Raw genomic sequence first — 22,155 nt, 5'->3', positions numbered from 1 at the left:
TACTTTTGCACTTTTACTCAAGTAAATTTGGAATACTGGACTTTTACTTGTGATGGAGTATTTGTATTGATACTACTTTTACTTTTCCCATAACTGCCTGTTATTGCTGCTACACTGTGCACATGACAGATGGAATCAAGGTTGTGAGGAGGAAGCAGATAATATAACAATAATAAAGTTGCATTAGAATAAAAAAGATGTAGTTGGTTTAATTTGCATGTAAGTAACCAATGTTATATTTAGAAAAGAGACAAATAAAATCAAGTGCATATTTAAGTAAAAAATTATAACATTTCACACCTTGAAAGTGCATATTTGTGTGGATTAAACACGCAGTTGCAGGGTTTCGTTTATTTAAGCTGGACTCCAAAACAACATAACAGATCTACAACCTCAGATCTAGCCTACTACAAGCTGAACTTGTAGATCTGTTGGGTTGTTTTGGGCAAGCGACATCCGGTGACGAACAGTCACTCCGGTTCCTATTCACTACTCGGTGCTCGTGTTCGATCTAGAGCCCGCCTACTGCATCCGGTAATTTCCACGTACACAACACATGGCACGCACACGGGTCGTTTCCGTATCCGCTCTAGACCGGATACACAAACCGCAAAGCGACTAGGACCCCCAGTGTTAGACAGCGCAGGCGCACACGCACCGCCCACATACATGTATGTGTGTGTGTGAGTGAGTGTGACCATGCTAGCAGTGGTTAGCTCTTATAGCCAACAAACAACGTTGTTGTTTATGTGGAGAAGACAATAACATTGGAAGGCTTTTCATCACTTCCATGACTAACAATGACGCCCTGACTGTAGCCCATATACAGCCAACCTGAGCTACGACACGGTCAGCCTAGCCGACGTGGCTAAAGTAACGTTCATTTAGAGTAAATGTAGCACGTCGGGGGTTATAGTGCTGTTTTTTACTTTATGTCAAAGTAACGCCAAAGACACGATGGACGAAGACTCCGTGGTCGCTATGGAGGACGGAGGAGACGGACATAACCCCGGTGACGGTGCGTATGGGCCGTTAATAAGCAGACATTGATGCCATGTAGCATAAAAACACGCATTTATTGTTTTAATAAAAGCAGCAATGTGCTCCTACTTCCTTCTGTTGAGGAGGCTGTGGGGTCGGTTAGCTTCTCCTAGCGTGCACATCCGGTCAAGAGGGCTTTCAGCCGGATACGGAAGTGGTCGGTGTTGCGTGCTCTCGTGTGTGCGTGTTGAACTGACCGGATACGGTTGGGGGAGTAGGCGGGCTCTAGACCGGATGTCACTGGTTAGAAGTGGAATGGATACCAGGGGTTTTCTACAGGTACTGCGGAAAACATATAAAGGTTTTTTTTTTTTATCTCTATCCACCCACTGTAACTGTAACGTTACCAGATTACTATTGTTACGTTACAGATTACAATTTAAAACGCTTCATCTTGGTTCGTGTTGTTTTGGAACAATGTGGAAAAATATACTTTCTTAACTTGTGAGTGACAATTCAATTAGTCATAAATGTTAATTGGGACAAACACTTTAAATGACATCCATGCTTGGCCTGTCAGCATGGCTGTTGTTTTTATCATGTCTAGTGAAGTTAAATGCACATTAAATGCATTCAGAGTCAGACATTTGTCTTTTTGAAAAATAAAATATAAATCTTTCCGAGTTGCATGATCTTTTGGTGTGAGAGTTAAGAGTTAAATATTTCACTTTGGTATATTTTATTCTTATTATATCCAGTGGTGGAAAAAGTACTAAAATTCTTTACTTAAGTAAAAGTACCAATACTGCAATATAAAAATACTCTGTTACAAGTAAAAGTCCAGAATTAACAATTTACTTGAGTAAAAGTACAAAAGTATTGGCATCAAAATGTACTTAAAGTAACAAAAGTAAAAAAGTACTAAATATTTGAAAATAGCAGATCTACATAGCAGATCTACAACGCGTCGCGATGCGACGCGTTGTGAGCTTGTAGATCTGCTAGGGCTAAAGTGGTTAATGTATGTTTCATAATATATTAATTTATATCTGAAAAGTAACTAGTAACTAAAGCTTTCATATAATTGTAGTGGAGTAAAAGTACAATATTCGCCTCTGAGATGTAGTGGAGTAGAAGTAAAAGTATTGAAAATTGGAAATACTCAAGTAAAGTACAAATACCTCAAAATTGTACTTAAGTACATGTACTTAATTACTTTCCACCACTGCTTCTAGGGTAGCAAAATGTGACTTAGCATTATAATTAGAGATCTACAAATATTAATAATAAGTGACAACATACTCAATTGTATTGATAACTGCTGCTGATAAATGTAATGTCAGCACACAGGCATAAATATGCATTTATTGCAGCAGATGTGTTGTGTTGGTCACATGACATAACAGAATGCACCACTGATTCTCAAAGTGCAGTCCAGGGACCCCCAGGGGTCCTTGATGGGGTTCCAGGGGGGTCCCCAGCAAAATGAGAAACAGTTACCCTATTTTAGTCGACCTACAAGCGCGTCTCCGTCTCGGTGTGAGCTTGTAGATCTGCAATTTTAGAAACATTTCGGAAAAATGTGGAATATTTGGAAAGATTTGAACACATTATCTTCTCTTATGGCGGCCCTTAAGGCACACAGTGTGTTCAAATGGGGGTCCAGAGCCAAATGCATGTCAATCTGGGGGTCCTTGACATTATGACGCTCATTTATTGCCGAAGACAAGACGGCCAATATGATCAGAAAAATAATGTCATAACATCTAGGGTCCAGCAGGGGGCGTATGTGAGTTCACACATATGACACCCATTCACACATATCATGGCTAACATGAACAGAAATGTAAGAAGTTTATGGACTATTAAACATAACATACAAAGGACAATTCCTCATTAACCCATTCAATCTGGGAACGCATCTGTGTCATTTTAAGATTTATTTGGCTATAAAAAAAATAGCAAATCTACAATCTACTCAAATGAGCTTGTAGATTTGCATTTTTTTTATTTTTATTGTGGAATATTTGCGCAAATATTCAAATCTGAATGTATATATATGTTTAAAAAAAAAAAAAATGACTTCGACCTGTGCATCAGGGGGTCCCTAGAACAACATATTTTGAGATGTGGGGAGGGGGGGGGGGGGGGTCCGCACAGCCAAATGTATATCATATTGGGGGTCTGGGACGTATCATTATCAGGGTTGTAGCCTGGTTCGGGGTCTCGCAACAACTTACGTCCACGGTCAGTCCGGGGGGTATAGCTACTGGGATGTAAGCAACATACTGTTAGGATTTAGAAAACATTTTTAGATATGTATTTGGCCGCGGACCCCCATCTCAAAAGGCTTTGTTCCAGGGACCCCCCCAGAAGCCAAAGATTTTAGTTACTAATGTTCGCTTTAAAAAATATATGTATTCAAAGATTTGCACACATTTTCAAGATTTTTCAAAAATAGCAGATCTACAAGCTCATAGGGCGGCACAGAGTGCCGCGCTATGAGCTTGTAGATCTGCTATTTTTTTTTTGCATTTTTAATATTTATTTTCTAAAGCGAACATTTTGAACTCAAATCTGTGCTTCTGGGGGTCCTTGGAACACTATTTTGAGATGGGGGTCTGTGGATAAATACATATCATTTTGAGTGGTCTTTGACATGGAAAAGTTTGAGAACCAGTGATATTATAGCAGCATATGTTTAAAAAAGAAACATTAGCATTTAGAAGACATTAGAATCCCCAACATGTATATAGGGCTCATGTGGTTAATGTGTGTTGTGTAATAATAACTAAAATCTACAAAGTAACTAAAGTTTTCAAATAATTGTAGTGGAGTAAAAGTACAACATTTGCGTCTGAGATGTAGTGGAGTAGAAGTAAAAGTATTGAACATTGGAAATACTCCAGTAAAGTAAAAGCGCATTTTAAATTTGTACTTAAGTACAGTGCTTAAGTAAATGTACTTAGTTACTTTGCACCACTGGTGAAAACGGGGGTGAGAACACAGGCTGGTTGATAGAGAAGAGAAGTGAGGAACGTCCTCAGACCAAACTGTTCTCTAAACAATAAGTTATCAGCCTGCACACCGTGCTGTGGTCACTGGACTATAACGCTCTCAAGGTCAGATAAGACCAAGGACAACAACAGAATAACAGACAGTACAGTCTTCTTACCCAGCAGTGGATATGAGGAATGTTTCTTTCTTTCTTTCTTTCTTTCTTTCTTTCTTTCTTTCTTTCTTTCTTTCTTGGTTTTACATGATTACATTAATTAAAGGTATGGTAAGTGATTTTCTTTGGTTAAAATAAGTGTTAAATAGCTCTATATTCTGATAGTACTCATTGCTATAGAGCAGTGGTTCTCAACCAGTGGTCCGGGGACCACCAGTGGTCCTTGAGGGAGTTCCAGGGGGTCCCCAGCTAAATGATAGATGGGAACCAAATGGACCCTTATGGGTCTGTACGGGTCTATTTGGTTCCATTTGTACACTCTCAGAGTTACATTAACATTGATGTTATAATATAAATTGGGGTCCCAGAGATAGAAATGCGGGTAGAAATGGGGGTCCGTAGCCTAATGCATGTTAAACTGGGGGTCCTTGACATTAAAATGGTTGAGAATCACTGCTAGAGCCGTAAAAATCGTCTCTTATTGGGGGTCCCTGGCATATCTTTTCAAATGGGGTCCCTGGGCTAATGTGTGTCAATTTGGGGGTCCTTGACGCAAAAAAGGTTGAAAACCACTGCTATAGAGTGTTTGTTCAGTAAAAGGAGTCTCCTTGTCCAATTTTTCCAATTTTATCCAACCAGGACAGAGAACTCAATCAGGATACAGATTAAACAAGTGAAATTGGAAGTGATGACACTAAGAAATGAGCAGGCAAAATTGGAACTGGAACACTATAAAAATGAAGCTTAAAAATGGGTACTTTCTCCTGATTGGCTGAGATTTTGACACCTACCGAAAAATGTATTTTCTGTTTATTAAAGAGCTGGAGAGACAGGGAGACTCCTGTTACTGAACAAACACTCTATAGCAATGATTACTATCAGAATATAGTATTTTAACCTTTTAACAAAATACTTTTTGTTTTAACCAAAAAATATCACTTACCCTACCTTTAACTTTTCTTTTTCACTTTTGACATATTCCATAAATGAAAAGGAGCAGGAAGAAGATAGATCTTATTTATACCTCTGCCCCTACTTTAATCTATAATTAAAAGTCATCAAATGATAGCTGCTCTGTCTAATGGCTACATCACCATGATTCATCAAAATAAAATGGAGGAGAAAAACAAAACAACATGAGAGAACAAGGAAATGAAATAAAAACAAACAAAAAATGAAAATTAACGTGCTTTATCATTTTCCCCCTTTTAAACACTTTATTAAACTAAAACATTGTCCAACATTGTTCATTCCACCACCGTTATAAGTTAAAAACAGAAATCTCTCATTTTCAGAACTAGTAGCATTCACCCCTATTGTTGTAACGAACGCATTAATAATCTCACATGCATCCACAGTTCTTCCTGAGAGATCACACTAAAGCAGTGGTTCCCAACTTAACCATTCAATCAGGGAATGCATTCTGTGTCATTTTAGATTTGAGCTAATAACCATTATTTTATACTTTGGCTATGTTTGAAAAATCGTGAACATTTTTGCAAATCTTTGAAAATATATAATTTTTGAAACAACATTTTTAACTTGAATCTTTGCTTCAGGCGGGTCCCAGGAACAACATATCTGACAAATGTTTGCTTTGAAAAAAAAAATATATATTTTCAAAGATTTGCACACATTTTCACGATTTTTTCAAAAATAGCAGATCTACAAGCTCATAGCGCGGCACTCTGTGCCGCGCTATGAGCTTGTAGATCTGCTATTTTTGAATAGCCCAAAGACATCTAAAATGACAGAGATGCATCCGTTGTTGTTGGTGTTCCAGCCATGGGGGTGAATACTAGCGGTGAATCACCACCAGGGGGCAGTCCGCCATAAAATATAAAGGTGTTTCACTATGTAATGCCCATTTCCATCTGGTAGCTACCACATCCTCCCTACTTACTGTACCTACAAAAATAAGCCTAATACGTAAATGGAATACCCGAGTGGGTAACTAGATGACAGGCGTCCATATTTCACGTATGGATTTACTAGTTTCAAATCTTTTTTATTGTGAAGCACAGGGTACGATTATAACATTTCTGTTCATATACATGAATTGCTTCCTTTTTTTTTAAAACAAACAGACATATACACGTATGGATTTTCTAAACCAGGGGTCTTCAACGTTTTCAGGCCAAGGACCCCCTAGCTGAGAGAGAGAGATGAAGCAGGGACCCCCTCCTCTATATTGTATAAAATTGTGTTTCAGATTTTAAAAAAAAGTTCTCTTGGTCTGCTCTTTTTTCCCCTCTACGCCTCTTTGCCAAAAATTGCCGATCTACAAGCTCACAACGCCTCGCGCTGCGAGGCGTTGTGAGCTTGTAGATCTGCTATTTTTGGCTCAAGTTCTCCTCAGAAAAGGGATACTAGGGTTCAAGTGGTTAAGGTAAATAAAAATAAAAAATCATATCACACAAAGATTTGGCGGACCCCCTGTAGTAATTCTGAGGACCCCCTAGGGGTCCCGGACCCCCTGTTGAAGACCCCTGTTCTAAACCTCTTCATCTTCATGTTTACTTCTTATTTCACATGACTATATTCATCATGTCTTTGCTTTGTCTAAAACCCAGAAATCAGACTCCTCCTCCATTCATTGCACTGACCCAAGTTTATATATTTGTAGCCTAGGCCATTCGTTCTCAAAGTGGGGTCCGGGGACCCCCAGGGGTCCTTGAGGGAGTTCCAGGGGTTCCCCAGCTAAAAGAAGGATAGTTAGGAACCAAATGGACCCTTACAGGTCTGTAACTCTGAGAGTGTACAAATGGAACCAAATGCTCTCAGAGTTAAATTAACATAGATTTTACAATATAAATTGGGGTCCCAGAGATATAAATGCCATTAAATGGGGGTCCGTAGCCTAATAATGCATGTCAAACTGGGGGTCCTCTTGAAATTAAAATGGTTCAGAATCACTGGTAGCTAGCAGTGATAAATCTTCTCTTATGGGGGGTCCCTGGCATATCTTTTGAAATGGGGGTCCGCGAAAAAAGTTAAGAGAAGAGAAACCCTGGCCTAGACCAAAGACATTTTGTAATGTTCAAGGTTCCTTTATTATTATATCTGGTGTACATGAGGGTAGATATTTTGTAAGGTGTGCCCTGGCATAATAAAGGTTGTAAAATACTGCAGTAAGCACTTCTTTGTTCCTTGTATTTATATTGTCTCATAATCAGCATCATGCTGGAAGGTTGTCATCCTGGCCTGACCTGCTCGACCACATTCAACCCGCGAACGCATCATCATTTTAGATGTCTTTGGGCTATTCAAAAATAGCAGATATATAAGCTCATAGCGCGGCACTCGGTGCCGCGCTATGAGCTTGTGCTATGAGCTTGTGCTATGAGCTGCTATTTTTAGCGGTGCTAGCCGCTCTATACCTTTAGGTCTATACCTTTAGGTATAGAGCGGATCCTGCTCTATACCTGACTTTGTCCGTGTTCACCGTCAACGTTCTGATTGGTCAGACACGTCAACAAAGTGATTGGTCAAGCTTCACGTGACACTTGGCTATAAACACATTATAAACACATATTGATGACAAAATGTATCAAAGGCGCCGCTGCCTTCACACAGGGTGTGATTTTTTGAAGAAATTGTGGAAAATTCATGCAAATCTTTGAATATATAGTGTATATTTTTGAAGCGAACATTTGTAACTCAAATCTTTGCTTCTGGGGGGGTCCCTGGAACAACATATCTTGAGATGGGGGTACGCAGCCAAATACGTATCATTTTGGGGGTCCCTGACATGGAAAAGTTGGAGCACCACTGATATAGCAAAACACACTGTTATGATTTAGAAAACATTTTTAGATTATGTATTTGGCCACGGACCCCCATCTCTAAATGTTTTGTTCCAGTGGACCCCCCCCCCCCCCAGAAGCAAAGATTTGAGTTAACAATGTTATATTCAATATCAATTGATTCAAAGATTTGCAAAAATATTTCTCGATTTTTCAAAAATGACAGATCTACAAGCTCATAGCGCGGCACTTGGTGCAGCTTTGAGCTTGTAGTTCGGCTATTTTGGCTACTTTTGTGTGACATAGAATGGCGAAGTATGGCGTTCATTTACGAAAAAAGTGAAAACACAGAGATAAGAGGTGTCTGCCAATGTGTCCCTCTGGAGTGAAGTGTGGAAATATAGTGGCCCCCTCCATCATCAAAGTTGCATCATCACTCCTGTTATAACACCTGGTCTAGAGAGGATTTGGTTGAATACCATATAAAACATCTTTGTCTTTTCTTGATGAGAGAGAGAGAAATAGCAGTACCTCCTCAGTAAAATGACTGTGTGGCATCCCAAACATAATTATGAGAATATATGAAAAATAGACATTAATTTGTGTCTGGTCAGTAGTGGTGTAAAGTACATTTACTCAAGTACTGTAATTTTTAGGTATTTGTTTTACTTTACTGGAGTATTTTCAATTTTCAATACTTTTTACTTCTACTCCACTACATCTCAGAGGCAAATATTGTACTTTTACTCCACTATAATTATTTGAAAACTTTAGTTACTAGTTACTTTGCCGATATAAATTATGATATTATAAAACAATTTTATACCTAGGCTATTTGAAAATAGCAGATCTACAAGCTCGCGTTGTGAGCTTGTAGATCTGCTATTTTCAAACATTTTAGTACTTTTACTTCTGGTACTTTAAGTATATTTTGATGCCAAATACTTTTGTACTTTTACTCAAGTAACATTCTGAACGCAGGCCTTTTTAGTTGTAACAGAGTATTTTTATATTGTGGTATTGCTACTTTTACTTAAAGGGGAATTTTTGACTAAGGCTTTCTTGCCTTTTCTATAACGTTATGATATCTTAGGATGAATGTTACAGTAGAAACATGTCATAACTCCATCCCGGGTCCGCCACAGCTTAAAATGTGTGCCAATAGGCCTTGCGCTAGATGCGTATTTTAATAGCTTTTTGGGTTGTTTTTTTGTGAGATTTGACGTTCATAGTGACAGAACACTGTAAAAAAAAGAAAAAAACAGAAGTCTCGCTAGAAGAGATTGAAATCTCGAGATTTCAATCTCTTCTATTTTTTGGGGGGGGGGGGGGGGGGGTTTGCCACGTTTTAAGCTGTGGCGGACCCGGTATGGAGTTATGAAATGTTTCTACTGTACCATTCATCCTAAGATATCATATCATCATAGAAAAGGCAAGAAAACCTTAGTCCAAAATTCCCCTTTAAGTAAAATATCTTAAGCACTTGTTCCACCACTGCTGGTCGGTCGTGTTGTTATTTGCAACAGGAGTAACTCTGACCTCCTTTCTATTCCCCCAGGGGAGGGGCCCGTCCGCCCGTCCCAGGACGGCGGAGACGCCTCCAGAGACGAGTCGGCCTTCGCCGAGAATCGCCGCCAGCCCGCCCGAGAAGACCACCCCGCAGTTCACCAACGAGACCCCCACCAACCACACCACCAACGAGACCCCCACCAACCAGACAACCTAGACCCCCAGCAACCGGACGGTCCAGAAGACCGCGGTCCTCCCGAATCAAGTGACCTCAACGTGCCCGTGGCCGGTCAGGCACGCATCAGGAAGATGAAGAAATGCACCTACGAATGTCCAGACTGCGGCAAGATGTACGGCCAGCTGGGATACCTGCTGAACCACCAGAGGGTTCACCGGCAGGCCTCCAAGTCGCTGGTGCTGGAGCTGGAGCAGCTGAAGAAGAAGTCCTTCCAGTGCGAGACGTGCGGACGGAGTTACTCCCGAGCCTCGGCCCTGGACGCCCACCGCCGGTGTCACGAGGGGAAGCTCATCAAGGGGAGATACAACAAGGGTGCGAGAGACGCCGCTCACACCGAAGAGTCTGTAGGAGACAATGTCCACACAGAAGGGCCCTCGGGAGACACGAGTGCAGGAGAGACTGTTTACATTGAGGGGCCCGCGGCAGGGGACAAGGGTGCAGGACACGCCGATCTCACTGAAGGGCCCGTAGAGGACAAGGGTGCAGGAGACACCGTCCACACAGAGGGGCTCCCCGTAGGGAACGATGTTCTCACCAAACAGCCTGTAGGGGCCAAGAGTGTAGGAGACACTGTTCCTACTGAAGGTCCCGTAGGGGACAAGGGTACGGGTCGTGCGGTTCACACTGACGGGGCAAACGAGAACAGTAAAAATCAGACGGGCGGCGCACCCACTGGTAACTCTTTTACGTGCACTTGTGGAAAATCGTTCGCCGCCCTGTCCCGCCTGAAAACGCACCAGCGCTTTAGCCGCAACGTCCAGTGCACCCCGGAACAGCCCAAAGCAACGCCACCAAAGAAAGCCTTCCAGTGCGCCGAGTGCAACAAGACCTTCGGCGGTCACATCGCCCTCATCAACCATCAGCGCTGGCACGCCAACCGCTCCGCAGACGTCGGGACAAAGTTCCCGTGCGAGGAATGTGGAAAGGTCTTCATGACTCTGACCTTCTACTACAAGCACCAGCGCTTGGCCCACAGCGAGGAAACGGCGGCCAAGTCGTTCCTCAACCAGGTGTGCCAGCTGCAGAAGAAGGCCTTTGAATGTCAGGACTGCGGGCTGAAGTTTTCCAGGGCTTCGGCGTTTCAGTCCCATCAGCTCCATCACACCGACGTCTTCAAAGGCGACGACAAGGAGCCTCCTCTTCCGGCCCGTCCCGTGGCTCAGGAGAAGCCCTCGCAGTGCGACAAGGAGGAGACGCCGCACGTGTCGGAACTCGTACGCGACTCGCGGGACGCCTCGTACACCGTCACAAGTGTGTCACAAGACTCCTGCGAAATTGTCGACGTCGAAGGGGTGGAAGACGACGAGGAGGAGGACGAGGAGGGTTACGAGACGGCGGATTTTCACGTGGAGGTGATCAGCGCGAGCGAATCCGAAGAGGAGGAGGAGGACGCGCAAGACCTGAACCCTGATCTGGAGCTGCTGTGCGAATCCGACCAGGAGAACGCAGTCTCTGTCAGCACGTTCGCTTCGAAGCCGGGAGGAGTGGACCTGAACATTGTACAAATTGACTTTGAGGCGGACGACGACCGGGGGGAAAGGCCGGAATCGGACGCGACAAAAGCCGAGCGTAAAGCCGCTCATCCGGACAGGTTCCACTGTCCAGAGTGTCCCCGGTGGTTCTCCAGTCCTTCGTCGCTGCGCGTTCACAGACTGTGGCACGGCGTCCTGAAGAACAAGCTGTCTCGCCGCGACCCGGGGAAACCCAAAAGGATTTACACGTGCGACGCGTGTGGCCACGAGACCTATAATCGCGTCACGCACTGCAATCACATCCAAAGGCACAAGTATCTCAAAGAAGCCGCCGGGCAGGAGAAGGACCTGAAGTGTGACGACTGTGGGAAGGACTTCTCCAGCGTGTCCGCGTGGATCTCTCACCAGATGCAGCATCATGCTAAAAGGAAAGCGTTCCCGTGCCCGGACTGCGTGACCTCTTTCTCTCGCGCAACCGGCTTGCATAACCACCAGAAACACTGCCCCGGGAAAAACAACAACAACACGGGCGAGGACGGCGGCTCGGCGATTAAGAAAGAGTTCAATCCAACGAAGACTCTTCTCGGCCCAAAGATTTTTCACTGTGAACAGTGTGGGAAGGGCTTCTGGTCCCTGGGGGCTTACTCCCACCACAAGCAAAGTCCAAACCAGTGTGCCGACCTGAGGCAAAGCAATGGTGTGAGCGCCGTCAACGGACACTCGCGCTCTTCTCACGCCGCGGGGCGCAAGGTCGCGTGTCCCGTGTGCGGCAGGAAGTTCCGGCACAAGGGCATCATGAAGTCGCACATGCGCAAGCACGAGGACGGAGATCACAAATGTGAACTGTGCGGCCGCTCTTTCCGCCTCTTCTCCAGCATGCTCCGGCACCAGACGGTGCACAGAACCCGGGTGCTGCCGCCCCCCATCAAGTCCTTCCAGCATCAGGTGGAGCAGGTGCAAAAGAACACGTACAGCTGCCCCGACTGCGGCAAGCTGTTCTCCCGGGCCAAGGCCCTGCAGTTCCACATGAGGAGTCACGGTTACGAGACCAGCTATTCCCCGTCTTCCCCCAGGTCCGCCGTCACCCTGGAGGAGCTGCAGTGCCCGACGTGCCTCGCACATTTCAACAGGAAGTCCTCCTTACGGGCGCATCAGAAACTGTGCGTCAAAAGAGAGCCGGACGCTCAAGCCGCTAGCGGTACGACGGTGGCTGAAAATATGGTCACCGACGTTAAAACGGAGCAACAGACGTCGGACGACGCGGAGAACGCGAGCTCGGCGAGATTGAAATACAAGTGCAAAGAGTGTCCGAGGAGCTTCTCGGTGTCGGGAGCGCTGAACTTCCACAAGAGGATCCATCGCCAAGGTCACAACTCCAAGGCCAAATCTAAACTGGCTCTGTCCGCGGTGTTCCAGAAATCGAAGCAAGGAGACCAAACCGTAGGGTCTTTCTTGTGCTCAGAATGTGGGAGACGATTCGCCACCAACTCTGCCCTCGGCACTCACAAGCGCTGGCACACGGACAAGAAATTTGCAGTTTCTCTGGTAAAAGGCGGCGAATGGAAATACGACTCGAACCCGACGGCGAGCGAAGTACCCTATCAGTGTCAGAACTGTGGCAAGGGCTTTTTCTACCTGTGCGTTCTCCGGCGTCACCAGATCTTCTGCGCCCCGCCCCCGGGTCAAACCAAAGCTGCCGAGGCGCAGCCGGACAAGGCGGACAAGAGCGCGGAGGAGGAGGGCGGCGGCGGCGGCGGCGGCACAAAACTGCCGTGTCCGGAATGTAACAAAACCTTTTCACGCGGCTCGTCGCTAGCCGTGCATTACGAGAGCGAGCACTGCGGCACTTTGAAATCTACGGATCATCCTCCCAGAGAACCGTCGCGGGTCACCTCAGCCGACCGGGCCCCAGAACAGCCCGATGCCACCGATGCCACCTCTGAAGCCGCCCCGTCCATTGTACAAGGCAGAGTCCAGTGTCCTCTGTGTCTCATGACGTTTGCAAAGCTCAGAGGCTTGCGTGCCCACAAGTGGCAGGCTCATTCCACGGGCTCAAAGAACAAGTCCAAATCTACCGTAGCTACCAGAGACAACGTGGCCACGAGCGGCCACGACGACGTCAAACAGACCCAAGGTGTTACCGTCGTCACGGACGACGCCGTCACACCAGTGAGCAAACGCAAACGAAGAAAGAGGAGGATCAACGCCAAGACCTGGGGGGCCTTCCCCTGCCCGCGCTGCGGCAAGAAATACAGCTCGCCCGGGGCCCTCTACAACCACAAGAAGGCCTGCCTCCAGCTTAAGCAGGAGCCCGACCAGGAGCCGACACCGTACCGGGAGCCGACCCCAAAACAGGAGGTGACTCCGAAGCGGGGGCCCGCTCACAAGCAGGGGCCAAAGAGTCCGAAGCAGCAGCAGCAGCAGGAGCTGCCGGCGGTAAAGCAGGAGCCGCCGCCGCGAGAGATTCAGCTCCCTGAGACGGCGGCGGCGGCGGCGGCGACGCATGAGGTGCTCGTGTCGCCCAGCCGTCCGCCGTCGGAGCATTCGGTCAAATACCTCTTTAAGTGCGGCAAGTGTGGCAAAGCCTTCCAGACGGAGGAGCAGCTGGCGGCGCACAAGGCCCAGGGACGGAGCCGGCCGTACTGCTGCGCCCTGTGCTGCCACGGCTACTGGACCGAGGCGCAGCTGCAGCAGCACCTGGTGTGGCACGACGAGGTCCGCCGCCGCCTGCCCATAGAGCTCCGTTACCGGCTCTACGGGCTCGCCGCCTCCCGGCCTCCCAAGTCCCCGAGCGTCGTCCCCTCGAAGGACGACCCACGCCCGGTGTCGCCCAAGCTGGGCTCGTTGGCCGGGCGGCCGCCGCAGGCGACCAGCCACAAATGCCAGCACTGTGGGAAGTCTTTCCTGTCGCCGACCGCATTGGCCAAACACGAAGCTCAGCACGGCACCGGTGACGACAGCGACGGCGACGGCGACACGTACACCTGCCCGTACTGCCCCAGGACCTTCGGCGACATCCAGGACCTAATCGTTCACCACCAGAAATGTGTGGGCGAGTTCAGAGGGCAGCCCGCCGGCGTCACGGCGTCCGGACACGCCGCCGGCGGCGACGGCGGCCTTACCTGTCATGAATGTGGAGCGTCTTTCGGTCTAGAGACAGAGTTGCACCGGCACTACATGGAGCACGCTCGCGGATCATGTTAGACTAGCAGTGGCGTGCACAGACATTTTGAGGGGCAGGTGCTCAAGTAAATTATACTTTTTTTTACTTTTTACTTGGTCTGCTCTTTTTTCCCTCTACACCTATACCTCTTTGCCAAAAATAGCAGATCTACAAGCCCACAACGCCTCGCAGCGCGAGGCGTTGTGGGCTTGTAGATCTGCTATTTTTGGCTAAAGTTCTCCTCAGAAAAGGGACGCTAGGTTTCGAGTGGTTATGGTAAAAAGAAAAATCATATCACATAAAGATTTGGCGGACCCCCTGTAGTATCTCTGACGACCCCCTAGGGGTCCCGGACCCCCTGTTGAAGACCCCTGCTGTAAACTTTCAAAAGGGCACTTCTGGTCAAGAGGGCAAAGGGCAGCTGCTCTAGCACCACCTAGAGTCTATCTGTGCACGTCCCTGATGTTAGACTAGACTGACTGAACACGACTGCAGACGTGGTACAGTAGATTGTGGAGAGATTATGCGGTAGTCTTACTACCTCAGTATTAAGCTAAAAGAAAACATATATATATATATGGACCTTAAGACTAATCAAACCATTTTTGCTCTGAATATGTTCTTCTCTCTTAACAGAAATGCTGTATAAAGTGCTCATCTAGTTTTCTTATTCTCAGGTTTTTCTTCACACTGGACTCATTGCTAGAATAATGTTCTATCATCATGTGTATAAAGAGTGTATCGTTTCACGAGAATTCATCTCTGTTGGAACAATCCAACGGGCATGGAAAGAAAGTTGCCTTTTCTTGCGCATACTGTAGTCAGGTGTAGCCGGACGATAAGAGGTCTCTGACTACTGATCACGTCTGAGGAAATCTGAGTTATTGAAAGGCTTTAGACGGCGGAGAAATTCACTAACGAACCTTCACCCACAGTCCTGATATATACCGTCATAATCTGAACGACCACCCTCAAGTGTTTCGCATTGGTTCCGCAATGCTGTTATTTTCCCCACATTTCCTTATCGTTTCCACACAGTTTTAGTCCATTCATTGCATTTAGATCAGTGGTCGTCAACCAGTGGTCCGGGGACCACCAGTGGTCCTTGATGGGGTACCAGGGGAGTCCCCAGCAAAATGTGTTAACATGGCGTCACAATCATTTCATCCACTTAGCTTTGGGCTATTCAAAAATAGCAGATATACAAGCTCATAGCGCGGCACCGAGTGCCGCGCTATGAGCTTGTAGATCGGCTATTTTTGAAAAATCTTGAAAATGTGTGCACAGCCTTGAATATATATATTTTTTTGAAGCGAACATTTTTAACTGAAATTTTGTTTCTGGGGGGGGGGGGGGGGGGGGTACCTGGGACAACATTTTCCAATGGGGGGGTCCGCGGCCAAATGTTTATCAATTTAGGGGTCCTTGGCATGAAAAAGGTTGAAAACCACTGATTTAGATCTCTGATCGTCCAGCTACGTGAGACTGCACATAACAGTGACTATCGTCTCCTCACATTAGTTACGTTACATTTGTCCCAGTTTGAGTCAGTTCGTAAACTATATTCAAGTGGCTCAATGTTGTTGATTTGAAAACCCCCAGAGAGCAAAACCAGTAAAGCATCGGATGACTCGTCTATTTAAATAGTTGGTTGTTACATTTTCACACATATCAAACATAAGTTTTATTTTATAATTTATGTCTTGGACTGGGCGACATGGACAAAATCAAGTATCACTGTGTTCTTTTTTTTTCTTTCCAAAATACTTTTAACCCATTTAGACCTGAGGCCTTCTGAATCCTAACCTGTTTTCTGAAAAACTTCATATATTTGTATTAACCCATTAAGACCTGGAACGCATTTGTGTCAGCTTTTAGATTTGAGCTAAAACGCATTATTTCACACTTTGGCTATTTTTGAAAATTCAAGAAAATTAGTGCAAATCTTTGAATATATATATATATATTTTGAAAGCGAACATTTGTAAGTCAAATCTTTGCTTCTGGGGGGTCCCTGGAACAACATATTTTGAGATAGGGGTCCGTGGCCCAAATACCTACATTTTGGGGGTCCTTGTCATGAAAAAGTTTGAGAACCACTGACATAGTAACAGAAGTTTTTTTTTCTCAAAAAAACAGTTTTGACATTTTGTAGAATCGGCCTCAGGTCTTAATGGGTTAAACATGTTTTTCTTTAAAGACAAAATATGTTACTATAGACTGTGTATATAGCAACAACTACACAGAGGTGTTCCATGTCTAAATGGGTGCTACAAGCTCACAAAAGCGTCACGATGTGGTGTGTTGTGAGCTTGGAGATCGGCTATTTTCACAATTTTTGTTATTCTTTTGAACATTTCTGAAAGTATTAAAATACAGCTTAAGTGATTAAAACCAGGAAAAGACTACACTTACAGTAGACCCCATCACAGTATTAACCCTGAATCCCAGACAATGTCTATTCTCATATCATGATGTCCATATAATATCTATATATTTTTGCCCAACCCCACCTATGCCCATATATTCAAAACGCAACATAAGTTGTGATTGAAAAGCCTCTTAATTTTTCATTATGGTACAAACTCCCCCTGAGTCGCTGAGGTTTGAATGAAGTTCTGTTGTACATAACAAGGAGTGGGGAAACGAATCAATTTGTACAATTTAATCAACGTGAACCTGACATGTTTTGTGAGATTATTGATTGCACCGATATTGGCCTGTTATGTAGATCGTTGCTGCATATATTGCTTATAACACCGTTGGGTTTCCGTTGGGGAAATGACTTACCACTGAACCATGGCGTTTGTTGATTTACGGTCTTTGTGTACGTAATTTACTTTTCAAAAATATTAACGTCGCCATTTTGTGCAAAGCATTAACTGCATCAGTTTTAGATTTTGGACGTTATGTTCACGTGGGCTAGCTGTTAGCTGTGTTGTATTGGCTTAGTACAAAAAAAATAGAATAAAGACACTGTTAAGTACTATTTAAATGTACGCACATCATTGTTTCCAAGCTAACCGTGCTCTGCACCTTGAAGCATACTGTATAGGTTGTAGATTTTGCAATGAAGGAACAATTGGACAAAAGTGCTTAAAAATTAAATTGAAATTGATGTGTATGAATCATTGCGGTGTGTGTCTTTGATGCATGTGTGAGTGTGTTGCCCTGTTATTATTTGTAGTATCTTGGCAAGGGTTTTGGGGGCCCTAAACAAAGGGGGGGGGGGGGGTACCAAGGGGTCCCCACTCCCCAGCAAAATGAGTTAATATAGTGTCACAATCATCTTAACCACTTTAACCATATTTTATACTTTGGCTATTACAAAATAGAAGATATACAAGCTCATAGTGTGCCGTGCTATGAGCTTGTAGATCTGCTATTTTTGAAAAATCCGCAGCCAAATAGATATCATTTTGGGGGTCCTTGACATGAAAAGGTTTGACAACCACTGACATACAGTAACTGGGAGGTTTCCCATGGTAACATCTTGGCACTATGACATGGATAGTGGGCAGTGGGCACTGTTTGGAGGGAAGACTATTTGGGGATATTTGGGGTGAAAAATAATGTATGCTTGATGTGATATTTTATAAGTGATATGTTTTGGTTAAAACATAGTTTTCTGTTATAAAGTTAAAACTATATCCTGATAGTAATCATATCGCCTACAGAGTGTTTGTTCAGCAACAGTGACAGTGGTCTAGCTGTTTCTCCAGCATTTTAACCAGAAAATACATTTTCAGGTCGGGATACCAGTTTCGTCCAATCTGGAGAGAGGACCCATTTTAGCAACCTCCAATTCCTTATTTTGTTTCATCACTTCCAAGTTGACTTGTTTATCCTGTATATTATTTATGTATGAGTTCTCTCTCCTGATTGGGTGACATTGTTATCCCAACCTGAAAATACCGACTATTTTCTGTTTAGTAAAGAGCTCTTTAGACCCGTGTTACTTAACAAACACTATTTTCACAATAAGAAAAATAACCACTTTTTCCCCCAGAAATATTGGTGAATGTGGTACATCAAAATGCCATTTAAAGAATAGAATTATGCTCTTTTAGCCTAAAAGAGTTAGGGTATACATTTTCATAATTCTATTGGGGGTCACAAGTGTCTGAAAAACGGAGTAGCCCTGAAACATTACTGTCCCGTCAATTGAAGTTCCGTCATGACTGTCATATCATGACAGTCATGGCGGAACTTCAACCTGGTTTTGTTACTTTCTCCATTTACAACCCGTACATCTACATAAACGTTCACATTTACAATATGAAGTGCTGACCCCACGACCATGGATGTTACAAGTTGAATCGGGTGGGTCTAAGTACCCGTATCTTCCGTATTGTTCAATAAAAAGCATTTTAATCCGATCGATGGCCATTTTCTCCAAATAGTCTCCATATGCTTTCAACTACGCAACCCTATCGGTTGGGAGGCGTATTACACTGATACATTATAACTCTACGAGAAAATGGCCATCGATCGGATTCAAATGTTTTTATTGAACACTACGGAAGATACGGATACTTAAACCCACCCGTTTCGACTTGTAACATCCGTAGCCATAGGTTTGGTACTTTATATATGAAATGTGAACGTTTATGTAGATGTACGGGTTGTAAATGGAGAAAGAAAGTGCCAAAACCAAGTTGAAGTTCCGCCATGACGCTCGTGACTGACGAGCGTCATGTGTGAACCATGGCTGGGGGAGGAGAGGCAAAGAACTACAAGTCCCATGTTGCACCGCGGCTGGCGGCATGCGATGACGTCACGGGGTCTGCAGCTGCAGCCAGCTTGGTGCTTTGTGCAGCAGGAGAGGCGACGCTCAGATGATCTGATCCAGACTCACTGCATCTACTGTAGGTAGGTTATACCTCCATCATCTCTGTGCCTTATTACTGCATTCATACATACACTCACACATACATGAGTGTGTGATCCATGCCGGGGCGATTCCGATGCCCCACTTAGGCTCAGATCATGCATGTAATGAGTGAACGTGTGTCGGGCTAACAGGCTATTATTATAGTGGTGATGTTTATGTTATGTTATGGTCATTGTGTGGTCAGTGTGTTGGTTATTATAAGTTATCAGTCTAACACTAATTAGCCCACATCGTGGTTATGGATTATGAACATAATGACTCCCTTTGAGGAGCAAATGAAGTGAGATAAAGGATATATTATAGAGCTGTGATAGAGCAGGCATCACAGCCCTCCTTGCCTTTTGTAATACTAATGTTATAAAGGCCATTCATTCATTCTCTCTCTCTCAGGGCTCCATCTGTCGACTCATGTCAGCCTGCTTCATAGAGCCTGCATGGAGGACAGAGATATTTAAAACTACATATGCATGACCTAAAACCATATTAATACTTTATTCTACTGGCTTTTATGTTAATAGGAAATTTAGAGGGTTGACTAACATAGCTACTGGGGGGGGGGGGGGGGGGGGGGGGATCATTATAGATAGATAGATACATTATCTAACTATAATTAGTTAAAGGTAGGGTAAGTGATTTTTTTTGTTTTGTTTTGTTAAAAGGTTTAAATACTATATATTCTGATAGTAATCATTGCTACACAGCGTTTGTTGGGTCACAGGGGTCTCCAGCTCTTTAGTAAACAGAATATAGTACATTTCAGGTAGGTGACAACATTTAAGCCAATCAGGAGATAGCTCTGAAAATGCATTTTCGGTTTAATAAAGAGCTGGAGAGACATGAAGACTCCTTACTGAACAAACACTCTATATTAATGAGTACTATCACAATATAGAGCTATTTAACACTTATTTTAACCAAAGTAAATCACTTACCCTACCTTTAATCTGTATGTTAATATAATTTATACAATCTGTATGGTAGAGTATGTTAATACAATATAACTTATACAATATGTATGGTAGAGTATGTTAATACAATAGAACTTATACAATCTGTATGGTAGAGTATGTTAATACAACACAATGTATACAATCTATATGGTAGAGTATGTTGATACAATATAACTTATACAATCTGTATGGTAGAGTATGTTAATACAATATAACTTATACAATCTGTATGGTAGAGTATGTTGATACAATATAACTTATACAATCTGTATGGTAGAGTATGTTACAATTTACAATGTAGGCATTTAGCAGACACCCTTAATCCAGAGAGATTTACAGTAAGCAAGGAAAACACAAGGTACATCAAATGCATAGAGACAGTAATCATCAATAATCTGTACATGTCAATACAGCATAACTATTACATGTGCTGTGGTTGGAGGTTGTGAGACATAATTAGTGAGACTAATTGATGGTTAGCGCAGGGGTCTTCAACCGGGGGTCCTCAGAGTTACTACAGGGGGTCCGCCAAATCTTTGTGTTCTGATTTTTTTTTTTACCTTAACCACTTGAACCCTAATATCCCTTTTCTGAGGAGAACTTGAGCCAAAAATAGCAGATCTACAAGCTCACAACGCCTCGCGCTGCGAGGCGTTGTGAGCTTGTAGATCGGCTATTTTTGGCAAAGAGGCGTAGAGGGAAAAAAGAGCAGACCAAGAGAACTTTTTTTTAAAAATCTGAAACACAATTTTATACAATATAGAGGAGGGGGTCCCTGCTTCATCTCTCTCTCAGCTAGGGCGTCCTTGGCCTGAAAACGTTGAAGGGCTAGCGGATATAAAACGTATGGACTGTAGCTGCAAGGAAACATGTAGTCCTGTGTGTAAAGACGTGTGTCACTGCGTCACTCTTTACAGGGTCTTCATCCCATAGAGGTCCTTCATCCCGCTGAGGAGGAGGTGGTCAGCCGGGTGCAGAACCGTCCACCTTCTCACCAGGACGATGGAGACAATGGAGACAACGGGACTCGAACCGGCCGAGCTGGACCCCGAAGGACCGCCGCCTCTGGAGATCACTGACCCCACAACAACACAGCAACTACTGGACACCATGGACGGAGGAGACCAAAGCACAGAGACCACCCAGACATTAATGATGTCACAAGTAGTGGAATATGAGCCCATTACTCCTGTCACTGGAAGTCCTACTAACTTTGAGGGTGTGTTGATGCTGGGCTCACAGCCTCTGTTCACCAGTGACACCCTGATCACTTTGATATCACACCAGGAGTCTGTAGGAACATCTGGAGATACTAGTACTGAAACATCACTATTACTAACACAACAGGAGTGTGTAGGAACATCAGGAGAGACTAGTGGTGAAACATCACTATTGCTAACACATCAGGAGTGTGTAGGAACATCAGGAGAGACTAGCACTGAAACATCACCATTACTAACACATCAGGAGTGTGTAGGAACATCTGGAGATACTAGTACTGAAACATCACTATTACTAACACAACAGGAGTGTGTAGGAACATCTGCAGAGACTGTTAGTGAAACATTAATATTGCCACTGCAGGGTGAGACAGTTACTCTGGAACCAGAAGGTGAGACAGATGCACAAGCAGGAGGTAAGACGGGTGCATTAGGAGGTGAGACACCGGGTGCGTCACGAGGCGAGACAGCTGCACAAGCAGGAGGTGAGACGGAAGTGCCAGGAGGTGCTCCATCAGTGTCCAGTGAGACAGCAGCACAAACAATGGAGCATCCGAGGACTGAGACGATGATGGACACTGACCCTAAATCTAGTGCCTCTGGTCCGGGTTCAAAGCCCTCTCCCGGCCCCCCCGCTGGAGGCCTGAAGAAGCAGGAGAAAGCAGGAGGTCCCGAGAAGAAGCTGGAGAAAGTAGGAGGACCTTTGCCCAGAAGATACTTTCCAGGCAAAAGGCCTCTTGATCCCCTGAAGATGGACATGTCCAAGCCTGTGGTCATGCCTCTCTCCTGTGAGTTGTCTGTCTTAGCTTG

At 44.6% G+C, this 22,155-nt stretch overlaps 2 protein-coding genes across 2 annotated transcripts in view; both read left to right on the top strand.

The window, feature by feature from the left end:
• Positions 1 to 697: 697 nt before the first annotated feature.
• LOC311041414 (uncharacterized protein) lies at positions 698 to 14,412 on the top strand. The gene is made up of 2 exons (XM_084051776.1): positions 698 to 1,018; positions 9,458 to 14,412. The coding sequence occupies exons 1-2, from the start codon at positions 958 to 960 to the stop codon at positions 14,320 to 14,322; spliced, it is 4,926 nt and encodes a 1,641-aa protein (XP_083907902.1). The 5' UTR covers positions 698 to 957; the 3' UTR covers positions 14,323 to 14,412.
• Positions 14,413 to 19,078: 4,666 nt separating this feature from the next.
• znf576.1 (zinc finger protein 576, tandem duplicate 1) overlaps positions 19,079 to 22,155 on the top strand; it is a 41,286-nt gene continuing 38,209 nt past the window's right edge. The window contains exons 1-2 of the mRNA XM_084048832.1: positions 19,079 to 19,153; positions 21,043 to 22,133. Coding sequence (XP_083904958.1) covers positions 21,128 to 22,133 — 1,006 coding nt within the window. The 5' untranslated portion in view covers positions 19,079 to 19,153; positions 21,043 to 21,127. The remainder of the gene's footprint in view (positions 19,154 to 21,042; positions 22,134 to 22,155) is intronic.

Source organism: Gymnoscopelus microlampas (assembly GCF_963454915.1).
Source record: "Gymnoscopelus microlampas genome assembly, chromosome: 3".
In the NCBI taxonomy this organism is placed as follows: domain Eukaryota; kingdom Metazoa; phylum Chordata; class Actinopteri; order Myctophiformes; family Myctophidae; genus Gymnoscopelus; species Gymnoscopelus microlampas.
This window is presented reverse-complemented; position numbering and strand designations above follow the sequence as displayed.